General features: G+C 43.4%; 1 protein-coding gene across 1 annotated transcript; it reads right to left on the bottom strand.

Moving 5' to 3' along the window:
• Window positions 1–2,141: 2,141 nt before the first annotated feature.
• On the bottom strand, window positions 2,142–8,072 carry LOC138839703 (transcription factor SPT20 homolog). Its single transcript, XM_070039280.1, has 4 exons — window positions 8,012–8,072; window positions 6,217–7,549; window positions 5,815–6,118; window positions 2,142–2,507 (listed from the first exon to the last, which is right to left on the bottom strand). Exons 2-4 carry the CDS (start codon window positions 7,527–7,529, stop codon window positions 2,478–2,480), a joined length of 1,647 nt encoding a protein of 548 aa, XP_069895381.1. The 5' UTR covers window positions 7,530–7,549; window positions 8,012–8,072; the 3' UTR covers window positions 2,142–2,477.
• Window positions 8,073–12,183: the final 4,111 nt, after the last annotated feature.

Genomic DNA, 12,183 nt, shown 5'->3' with positions numbered 1-12,183 from the left:
CCTCCACTTCTTTCTCCTAGCTATTTGAACGTAAGTTTCCGGGACTTGTCTGCTCAGGCTGACTTGAGCTAAGAACTTCAGTTCAGATCCTGTCAGCCTCTTGAGTAGCTAGGATTATACTTGTGAGCCATTGGCACCTGGCCATGTATTTTATTTTATGGTTTAAAACCTTAATTTTGGCTTTGGAAAACTACTTAAAGGTAAGAAAATAAAATATCTGAGTACCAGTAGCTCATACCTGTAATCCCAGCTACTCAGGAGGCTGAGGTCTGAAGATTATAGTTCAAAGCCAGACTGGGCAGGAAAGTTTGTGAGACTATCTCCAGTTAACCACTAAAAAGCCAGAGTAGAGCTGTGCCTCAAGTGGTAGAGCTCTAGCCCTGAGCATTTGTGCTCAGGGACAGTGCCCAGGCCCTGAGGTTTAAGATATATAGATATAGATATATAGATATTTAAATGCTTCTTCTGAGAAAGGCTCTATAGGTTTCACAACATGCCAATGAAGCCTATTGCCCATAGGTTAATAAACTGTTGATGAGGATAAAAGCATGAGCTTGCTTGCCCTACTCTATTCTCCCCAGTGGGAAGAGCTAGACCTTTTGGAGAGATCCATAGTTCTCCAGTCTTGCTTGTGACAGACTGGAAATATTGCTCTAATATCAGGGTGCAGTATTAGAAAACCAGATTTGCCCTATGTCCTTGGATATGTGGGCACTGCTTTAAAGGAGAATCAATGTATGTCCGGCTAGCCAATTTCCTGAATCTCACAGCTGGTTTCAAACTATGACAGAAAGTTTACTTATTAGCTCCCCTTAAACACATACATATAGCTAAGTGACAAAACGCTCTCTGTCCTATCTCCCTATGCTTTGGGGTCACTGCAACCATAGGATGATCTAACTGGGGACAGGCCCACATCCTGTCCTCAGGAAGGCAGTGGAGAAGGTCATGTGGGAAAGAATCTGGTATCTGGCCCTAGGAGGCTTGGATCCAGATAAATCTTGGCTCTGACACATTGCAGCTGGGTGACCTTGAGAAAATTACTTAGGACCCCAAGTGCCTTGTTTCCTCTTCTCTAATTGTACAGTGATTCTGGAAGAACTATGTAAAAACATGTCAAATAGTTAGAATAATTCCAGCATGTTGAGAGAACAGAGGGAGAAAACCTCCCTTATTTAACGGGCTAGGTAATTCTCAAATGCAGTTAAAGTAGCTCAGTACACTTTCCCTGTAGACAAAATAAATCTTGAAACTGTGAAGGGTTATTTGATTAGATTTTACTGAAAATGATAGTTACCTGAAACACTGCGAAGACTCTGTCCAAATAGAACAAAGTCAGTTTTCCCTAATCAACAGGTTGACTTGATATCATTTAAGGGAGGCCATATGCAATAAGGAGAAATGACCCTGTTGTTTTTCATTGGAAAAGGGAAGGGGGGATATGAGGAGCTCAAGGCTCTAGAGATAGTGTGTCTGGTAAGAAAACAAACACCTTTCTGTTACTTTGATAAAAGAAGAGCTTCTTTTGTAGGACTGGGTGTTTTTCAAACAGAAATAAAATAAGAAATAACTTCTCAAACTTGTCATTTATAAATAAGCACAGAGTCTACAGGCCGATCCACATAGGCAAACTTCATGGGTAGAATACATTTTTTTCTTGGAATTTTATTTCTATCATCTTGGCCTATGTTCTGAAATCTGACTCAGTAGAATAAGCTATGAAATTCAGGAGCCTTTTCTCCCCCCTCCTCCCTATGATTTCTTCTGAGTGCCCATTTTAATAGAGAGAACATTCACTTTCTACTAGCAGTTGATCCTACTGTGACTCTAGATTAAATTGCTTACAGATAGAATTACATGAAGGCCGAATAAGATTTAGATTCTAAGTGGCAAGCTTCCATCTCTAGTCTGCATTTTCTCCCATGCTACCAGGCTAAGCAATGTAGGGACTCCTCCTCATATAGGTTTGAAAAGAAATATACATTCTGGGAATTTAATCAGGGAACCTGTGGCAATGACCTCAAATGAACAATCTAGATGGAGACCACTGGAAGAGAAGGAACAAAGCGCAGCCAATGTTAAACGGAAACAGAACAGAATTTATTTCCCTCCCCAGCAACAGAGGGCCAATAGCACTCACGAATAGCTTCTGCTGTAGCTCCCAGCAGTATTTGAAAGGACCAGATAGAAGGGGAGGAAGGACACCAATCTGGAGACCTTGTGAGGGCAGCAGGTCTCTGCTTGGCTCCCAAGGTCAAGCATCAATTCTTCCTCAGTTGCTTTCTGCACTGGCTCAAAGCTCAGGGACCACTGGCAGTGAGGTGCAGGGTGCTGCGCTGGTCTCTCCTAAGGAAACTTGGACTAGCTGGTTTGAAGTTGGTGCAATCTTTCGTGAGCAGCATCCGTAGGACAGTAGAACAACAATACCATAGAATGATAGTGCATAGCACTGGTTACTGGTCCTTTACTAATTGCCTTCAAAACTGATGATGACATTTCCTTTTTTTCTGCTTTTAGGGTAGGAGGTTAGGGAAAGGGGCAGATAAACAGACATGTATACTTGTAAAAACAATTCATGCAGGCAGACTGGGCTTCAAAGTTGCAACAGAGAAGCTATAAAAGGCACTAAATGAACCGACAAGCAGGATGATATATACATCAACAATCAAATATTATTCAGGCACAAGGGAATCAAGTACATATTACAACACAAGTAAATAAATCTTGTCCTGATACATATTACTATGTGAGCACATTTTTTAACTGATTTCATATTACAACATGAGTAAATCATGAAAACAAGACAAGTGAAAGCACATTTTTTGTACAGTCTCATTACAGGAAACATTTAACACCATTCAGAAGGTTGAGATCTGAGGATCACAGTTCAAAAGCATCAGGGATAAGAAAATCCCTGAGATTCTTTTTTTTTTTTTTTTTTTTGCCGGTCATGGGGCCTGAACTCTGGGCCTGGGCGCTGTCCCTCAGCTCTTCAGCTCAAGGCTAGTGCTCTACCACTGGAGCCACAGCACTACTTCCAGCTTTTTCTGTTTATGTGGTGCTGAGGAATCGAACCCAGGGCCTCATGCTTGCAAGGCAAGCACTCCACCGCTGAGCTACCTTCCCAGCCCCTCCCTGATATTCTTATCTCCAATTAATAACCAAATAAGCTAGAAGTGGCTCAATCAAATGGTAAGAACTCTAGCACTGAGCAGAAAGGCAGAGGGACAGAGTTCAAGGCCCAGGACCAGTACAAAAAAAAAATTTAAAAAGAAAGAAAATTGGTGTAAGCGAAAGCCTTGGGATAGTGAGGACTAAGTGTTTGATGGATACAGGGAAAGAAAAAGAAAAATGATTTAGAAATGCAAGGAAGCCGTGGAAATAAAGAGTGAACAATGAAATAGATTTCAAGTGTTCACTTACCTTTCTGCAAGGAATTACTGTTCTAAAAATGGAATTATAACTGTAAATGTAAATATAAAATGGAAATTAAATACAGACAGTGAGAGATAAAAAAAGCCACACCAGGCCAGGCATGAGTGTCTCACGCCTGTAATCCTAATGCTTTGGGAGGTTGAAATCTGAAGACCGAATTTCTAAGCCAGCCTGGGCAAGAAAGACTATGAGACATTTTGTTTTTGCCAGTTCTGGAGCTTGAACTCAGGGCCTGAGCACTGTCCCTGAGCTTCTTTTGCTCAAGGATAGCACCACTCGCAGCCTTTTCTGTTTATGTGGTACTGAGGAATTGAACCCAGGGTTTCATGCATGCTAGGCAAGCACTCTACCACTGAGCCACATACCCAGCCCCTCTATGAGACTTTTATCTCCAATTAAACACCAAAAAGTAAAAAGTTGAACAGCAGCCTAAATGGTAAAGTGCTAGCCTCAAGCACAAAAGCTCAGGGACAGCCGGGCGCTGGTGGCTCACGCCTGTAATCCTAGCTACTCAGGAGGCTGAGATCTGAGGATCGAGGTTCAAAGCCAGCCCGGGCAGGAGAGACCGTGAGACTCCTATCTCCAATAAACCACCAGAAAACCGGAAGTGGCGCTGTAGCTCAAGTGGTAGAGCGCTTGCCTTGAGCTGAAGAGCTGAGGGACAGTGCCCAGGCCCAGAGTTCAAGCCCATGGCCAACAAAAAAAAAAAAAAAAAAAAAAAAAAAAAAAAAAAAAAAAGCTCAGGGACAGTGCCCAGGGCCTGAATTCAAGCCACAGGACATCACACACACATACAAAATAAAGCCACACCAGTAGTGCCTTTTATAGACCAGTGATAGGCCTGAAGGAGGACAGCTAGGTTGAGAGGAAGCACAAAATGCAAGGAGACCCTTTGAGAGGCAGGGGACAGAGGGGTTAAACTGCTCCTAACTGACATATTCAGTACCCATATGACACCTTATTTATTGCACTTTCTGTCAATTTTCTTTTCAAATTGCATTTTCAGTAATTACATTTCATACTTTATAAACAAACCTTTGAAATGAAATAAATACCACATTCACCTGGAAGAATTTTTTCACTTCCAATCTATAATAATACAGATTCTATATTCTTCCCACTTCTTTATTTATCACACACTGGGAAACCATTTTTAGAGGGTCCAGCCTGAGACACAGGGAAACCTGGATGAACCTTGAGGGCATCTTGGAGAATGAAATGGCCAATCACCAAATGATAGACACAGAATGAGGCAAGAAGGTCAAGAGTCTCTATGGGGACAGAACACTGGATGGGACATCTAGGGGCTAAAAGATAAAAAATGAGGACTTGGGTTTCCATTTTAGGAGGGAGAAAAGTTCTAGAACTCTGTTGCTCAACTTCATTAAAAATGTATCTTATATTTTTCACTGCAATTGAAACTCCTATAAAACAGTTCATCTTGCTAAAATATTGAGGTGATATACACCCTTGATGTAATTTTATTGTTTAGGGGAACTCTAAGTCGGAAGACTTATAAATGAACCTAGTTTCAATGTGGAATCATGTTAGGACAATAAAAATAACCATGTCAACAATTAAAATTAACTCAAGGAAAGCAATGGCAGTTTGTAAATGCCCGTCCCTGTTTCTGTGTAAAACAAACAAACAAAAAAATCATGGGCCTGGGCTACTGTGCAAAGTTTGAAGTTTCAAAGGTAAACTACAGAGCTGTTAAAAAGTACCAAAAAGCAAGTAAAAGGTTGGAATTTATTTAAGTCAAAGCTGATGTGCTTTGTGAGATGCCAAGTAAGGCAAGACTCAGGGCTTCTGCATAGTTGAGCTGGCTTTCTTTGCTCTCCCTTTCCTCTGCCTTGTGTGTCTGGAGCCATGAGGCTGAGCATTCTGGACGGTCAATGTGGCCTGGGGAAATGGAGCCTGCCTGACACTTTGCTGTGCACTCTGGGCTTGTACCTGCACCTGCTGTGGCTGGGCAGGAAGAGGGGACTGGCAATTCTGCAAAATAATGTTGTGCCCAGTTTTTGGCTGCTCCAATAGAGTTGCGTGGGGCAATAGGAAACTCCCCAATCCCTTAACTGTAATGACAACAGCTGGCTGGGTCTTTGGGGCAGGTTGACTGCTAGATCCCTCAACAAAAGCTTGGGGCACTGGAGGTGGTAGAGACTGTTTCTGTGGAAGCAACTGATAAATCTTGGGCTTGGGGTTCAAGATGGCAGAACTAGATGGAATCTGTACAGTTACAGGATGTGCACTGTGATTCACAATAAACTGCAGCCTCAATTGAGTAACTGTTGAGGCCACAGAACCACTGGGAGGAGGGACCTGCCCAGGAATGAGGGCATCAGAAGCACAGACCACGCTATGGACAGAGCCACTTACCAGAGGTGAAGACTTTTGTTCTGGCTCTTCTACCTTGCTGGCTTTCAGGATGCTTGAGTAGAAGGGGTTGCTGGTGGTCTGGATGCTTTTTGATGAGCTCGCAGGAGGCTTGGCATCTGGAAGCAGTTGGCTTCCTCTGCCAACCCCTGCACTGGATTCCTGAGTCAGGCTGGCTGGCTTGGGAGCAGGGGGGAAAGGAGGAGGAAGGAGAGTGCAAGCAGGATTAGGAACATCATCCTTGAATTTCGGAGATTTACTGACCTGCCGCTCCGAATGGCTGGGACTTGGGTATCTCTGTACAGAACTGCAAAACAAAACAAAACAAAAAAAAGAGTGACACATGAATCTGGAGCTGTGACTCCCACCTCCCTTGCAAATCCCAAGGAAGAAGATGGAACTCACCTGGTGCTAGGCAAATTGAACTTCTCTGAGTAGGAGTGGCTGAGATCAGCTGAGCCACTGGACTTGGGTGATGTCTTGGGGGACACTAGGAATGCAGGGTTGGTCTGGACAGATTTGTGGCATGTACTAACAACTCTGCCATCATCGCTCTCTGAGTTGGCCACAATGAAACTGGAAGTGTCACCTGAGATGATCCTGGAGGTACTCATTGAGCTATCATGTTTAGATTTTTTAGGTGCCTGTATATTTTCAGGGACAGATGTTTTACCAAATGGTGGCATCTTCTTCAACTCACAGCCGGGTTTCCATGCAAGCATTTCTCTTACTTCGGGAGTAAGCCAGTCTATTTTCTGGGAGTCACCCGATGGGACAGACGGCTTCCCTTTAGCATATTTTTGCACATCCACGTGAGAAGGAGCGTCTAAGTCACAGGATTTCTGCTGCCATGTGTCCACACGCTTCGCTGTTGTTGAAATAGTCGTATTATAGGGGTATCCCTTTCTTTTTTCTGCTCGTTTTCTGCAAGAAATCTTTGCTTCAAGCTCAGGAGGAGCTGTGAATTGAGGCAGCTCCTGTTGCCAATTCACAGAAGGCCATGGAGACCCTAAGAAGCTCCATCTTCTTGAGTTGTTCTTCATGGTCTGCTTGTTGCCTAGCTTGCTCTTGGTAGAGCAGGTGCCCAAGAAAGAGGGACCAAAGCACAGTGGATCTTCTTTTGCTAATATCAGCTGGTTCTCAAACTCAAATTTCTCTTCCTGAGTCTGCCAATGGCCACCCATTCTCATGGACTCCATTAAAGTCTGCCTGGCTGGTCTCAAGAGAACATGCCGACTTTGGTAATCAGATAGTTCCCTATTACTGCACTGCCTATAGTCACGAATTTCTGCTATGACACAGCCATGGTGAGAAAGATTCACCTCAGATTTTTCCAGGATATTGAACAGAAAAGGAGGTAATTCTTCTGCATCTAAATACTCAAGCATCTTCTCTTTTGAATAAGTCAGTGCTATGGTCTCTGAAAGGGAGCCATCTTTGTCTTTGATCCTAACAGTAAAGTCCCAATTTTCTGGGCTGAGTGTGATTACTAGACATGGAAAGGCCTCTCTCCTGACAAGCTTATCTAGCAAGCTCTCATTGCTTCTGAGCTCCTTTACCTCGGTTTGTTTCCCACATTCTTCAATGTACAGGTCATAAAGTTTTTCCTGTAGAGATTTTTCCTCACGAGGTAAGGGCTTCTTTTTAAAGGGGTTCTTTTTGACATGCGCCTTGGCCTTCTTTGTCTCTTCCGATGCGTGCTCTGAATATCTCTGCATGGTCACACGAGACAGGAGCGCTGAAAGAAAAGAACTTATGGCGTTCAGTGGGGGGGGGGCTAGGGAAGTGGGGGGGCGGGGGGTGTAGAAATTATTTCCGTAATGCTACTTATATTTCTTTGAAATTTCACAACTCGGCACAAGTAGAGTAGCTGTGGCGCTCAAATGGCCCCGTGACAGCCATGAGAGAAAAAGCGACGGCACAGCCGCCTGACCCTGAGTTCAAGTCCCGCCACCACCATGTTGGCCCGTGCAAACCCCGCAAAATGAGTTAAATCGATAAAGAAAAGAGCACAAGGCCCTGAGAACCTGTCACAGGATTGAGGAGGGAGGAAAATGGAGGAAAAAGGTGGACGAAAATTTAAAAAACAAACACAAAAACTTTACAATTCCGCATAGAAACTTCTCCTCACCAAAGAAACGACGCCCCTAGCCACAACTACATGGAGGTTTTGAGAATTTATGACTAAAACTGTACCTACTGAGCACAACTCCTACAATTTCCTCGGGTTTTCCCGCTCGTCTACCGACTCCATCCTCACCTCAGAGTCTTCGCTTCGCCGAACGCGAACTACCTCAGGCGAGCAAAGGAAGCGGCGTTCCACGCATGCGCAGTAACAAACGCGCCAAAACTCGAGAAGTCCTAGACAAACCCCCAGAAACCCTAGCGAGAACCCCAGAAACCCTAGCGGGTGCTAGGGACGGTGGCCGTGATGGGTCAGGCCAGACTGATTTTTTTTTCATATATAACACGCACCTAGGATCCACCAGCAACAATGTGACACTTAAAAAAACATTTTGTCAGTCGTGGGGCTTGAACTCAGGGCCTAGGTGCTGTCACTGAGCTTTTTTGCTCAAGGCTAGCACTCTGCCATTTTGAGGCACAGCTCCACTCCCGGTTTTCTGGTGGTTAAATTGGACGTAAGAGTCTTATGGACCTTCCTGTCCAGTCTGGCTTTGAACTGCCATCCTCAGATCTCAGCTACCTGAGTAACTAGGATTACAGATGTGAGCCACCAGTGCCTGGGGATAGCTTATTTTTTTTAAGGCTGGATAATATTCCAATGTCTAGATATACCACAGTTTATCCACTCACTAAAGGACATCTTATTTACAATTTTTAGTAATTATGACCAATACTGCTATAAACATCTATGTGCAGGTTGGACATGCATTTTCACCTCATTTGGATAAATATCAAAACATGCCATTACTGAGTAGAGTAGTAAGAGACTTCATTTTATAAGACATCACCTTCCTGCACACTCCCACCCATGATGGATGAGTGTTCATGTTCTTCCACAGTCTCACCAGCAGCAAGGTGCTGCTAGTTAGCATGAGAAAAATACAGAAAACCCTATCTGAAAAATAGCTAAGGCAAGCAGGGCGCTGGTGGCTCACGCCTGTAATCCTAGCTACTCAGGAGGCTGAGATCTGAGGATTGAGGTTCAAAGCCAGCCCTGGCAGGAAAGTCCCTATGAGACTCTTATCACTAATAAACCACCAGAAAACTGGAAGTGGCGCTGTGGCTCAAGTGGTAGAGTGCTTGCCTTGAGCTGAAGAGCTGAGAGACAGCACCCAGGCCCAGAGTTCAAGCCCCATGACCAAAAAACAAAAATAAATAAAAACAAAAAACAAAAACCTAGAGCAAAATAAAAAAGGTTAGGGGTGTAGCTCAAGTGATAGAACACTCTCCTAGTAATTCTTTTGTGTTTTTTCTTTTGGCCCAAAAAATGAAATACATTCATTTAATAAACCTAAGGCAAAAGAAGACACTGACTCTATAAGTCGTTCAATCTTACTCTGTCTTAGGAGGAAAGGGGAGGGAGGGAGCATGAACCCAAGAAAGCCAGTTTTTCAGGTTTTTGTTTTTTTTTTTTTTTTGGCCAGTCCTGGGGTTTGAACTCAGGGCCTGGGCACTGTCCCTGAACTTCTTTTGCTCAAGGCTAGCACTCTAGTACTTGAGCCACAGGGCCACTTCTGGCTTTTTCTATGTATGTGGTACCGAGAAATTGAACTCACGGCCTCATGCATGCTAGGCAAGCACTCTACCACTAAGTCACATTCTCAGGTAGGAACCCAGTTATATAAAAGATGTTTACATTTATCTTGATTGGTAGTGTATATTCCTGGTGGAGATTTTCCTCAGGGATTCAAGGGCGAGCTCTTGGTCCCAGTTGTCCTTTCCTGTATAAAGAGAAAGGAGCCATTTAAAAAACATAATTGAAGAGCTGAGTGCAAGGGAGGGGGAGGTCACACCTGTAATCCTAGCTACTCAGGAGGCTGAGATCTGAGGATGGCAGTTCGAAGCCAGCCTAGGCAAGAAAGTCTGAGATTCTTCTCTCTCATTAACTAGCAAAAGCTGGAAGTGGAGATATGGCTTCATATCACCAGCCTTGAGTGTAAAAGCTAAGCAACAACCAGCACAAGGCCCTAAGGAGTCCAATGGAGCGCTCTTGGAAGGTGGGTATCATAGTGCAGGGCTCTTCTCATATCTTCTCTGCCAGGTTTTACACTGATTGCTTAATAGCTTGGGCAATGCACCCATCCCAGCTTTTTTCACTGGTGAAGTGAGCACCTAGGGTATTATGGGGAGGAGCATTTGAGCAGGAGCCTGAGACACTCTGAGAATAGAAATCACCATGATTGAACACATACTCTATGGCATATGTTATGTCCTTTAGTTTTTATCCCTATCCACCTAACAGTTCACCTTCCTCTCCTACTCACTTGCTCAGATGGAAACTGTAATTGTCATTAGAAAACAGAGGCAGTGATTGCTCTAGACAATTTCCTGCTGAGTGAGGACAGACTAGGATAGGACAGTATGGAATCATTCAGAAAGAGTGTTTTAGGCAGACAGGACATGGTTTGTGTGCTGTTCCAACAGACCAGAGTAAAACTTGAGAAAACAGTTTATAGGAGGCTTCTTCTTTTTTTTTTTTTTTTTTTGGTACTGAGGATTGAACCCAGGACTTTGCACTTGCTAGGAAAGTGCTTTGTTAGTGAGCTACATTGCAGCCCAAGGCTCCTTTTTTATTAGCACTAGTAGCCTGATGGATTCCAATTCAGAAGAAACACACTTAATAAGAAGGTTGAGCATACAGGTGCCAAATAGTAGCAGAATTAGGGGTCACCAGAAAGGTAGCAGCTAAGACAAGCAGGACCAAGTGTCTCCTCATGACAGCTAGCCTTGGATAGCTTGCTTCCTAAATTGAGATTAATCTGTGATGTCTAACAAAAAAATTAAATGGATTTTGTTATAACCTTTTCATCTGTACATATGATGCATATGATGTATTTCTTTTTAAAATTGTTATTATGAAGGTGATATCTACAGGAGTTGCAGTTACATAAGTCAGGTAATTTACTGAATACAATTCTTTTTGGACAATGTCACCCCTTTCTTCGCTCTTACCCAGTTTTTCCCAAAGTACTTCTTTTTACCATTTTTATTGGCATCTATTTCTTTTTCCTTTTTTTTTTTTTTTTTTGCAGTCATGGGGTTTGAGCTCAGGGCCTGGGTGCTGTCCTTCAGCTCTTCAGCTCAAGGTGAGTACTCTACCACTTGAGCCACAGCACCACTTCTGGTTTTCTGGTGGTTTTTTGGAGATGAGAGTCTCATAGACTTTCCTGCCCAGGCTAGCTTTGAACCATGATCCTCAGATCTCAGCCTCCTGAGTAGCTAGGATTACAGGCATGAGCCACTGGCACCGGGCTGGCATCTATTTCTTATACAAAGGGGTTTCATTGAAGTATTTCCTTATAGGCATATAATGTACCTAATCAAATTCATCTTATATAGAGTACTTCAACTATATTCAGCTCCCTACATACTCTCTTCCTCCTGCCAGTACCTATCTCTGAAAACAGAACCTGTTTTACATTCTGGTTATTATTTGCCTGCTGCTGTTGCTGCTGCTTCTTCTTTTCTTCTTCTTTCTTCTTTTCTTCTTCTTTCTTCTTTCCTTCTCTTCTTCTTCTTCTTCTTCTTCTTCTTCTTCTTTCTTTCTTTCTTTTTTGCTCAAGGCTACTGCCCTACCACTTGAGCCACAGCGTCACTTCCAGCTTTTTCTGTTTATGTGGTATTGAGGAATCAAACCCAGGGCTTCATGTATGGGAGGCAAGCACTCTACCACTAAGCCACAATCCCATCCCCTCATTATTCACTTTTAAGGCCTAGTCCACATATTGAGAGCAAACACACAATTTTTGTCTTTTACTTTGGCTTGGATCAAATCCCATGGCCACTTTCTGAACTCTCATTGCATAGAGGATGGAACTGCACAGATCAGCTTAGCTTTGCTCAGACACCTCACCCCTGAGAAACTGAAGGGCAATGGAGTGCGGAGTAGGAATTAGTGATACTAGCAGTACAAGCCCACAAGTGATACCAGCAGTACAAGCCCACAAGGTAGTTCCAAAAGCTAGGTATGGCTGTAGTTCTCTAATAAAAAATATCGTGACTCTTATTTCCTCACCCTCCCCACAATGTATGTTATTTGTAAAGCAGTGTTCTCAACCTTGGTACTACTTGTGTTTGGGGCCAGATTCTGCTATTGTTGCTGGGAGGGGGTGGGTGGAAGGTACTTGTTCTCTGGAAGGCAAAATTGCTTTTCTTGAACCATCATTTTATAGCTGAGCCTCTTAGATA

Source organism: Dipodomys merriami, unplaced genomic scaffold, assembly GCF_024711535.1.
Source record: "Dipodomys merriami isolate MVZ:Mamm:240054 unplaced genomic scaffold, mDipMer1.0.p SCAF_3, whole genome shotgun sequence".
Taxonomy (NCBI): domain Eukaryota; kingdom Metazoa; phylum Chordata; class Mammalia; order Rodentia; family Heteromyidae; genus Dipodomys; species Dipodomys merriami.
The sequence above is the reverse complement of the archived record's forward strand: the minus strand, read 5'-3'. Positions and strand labels throughout refer to the sequence as shown.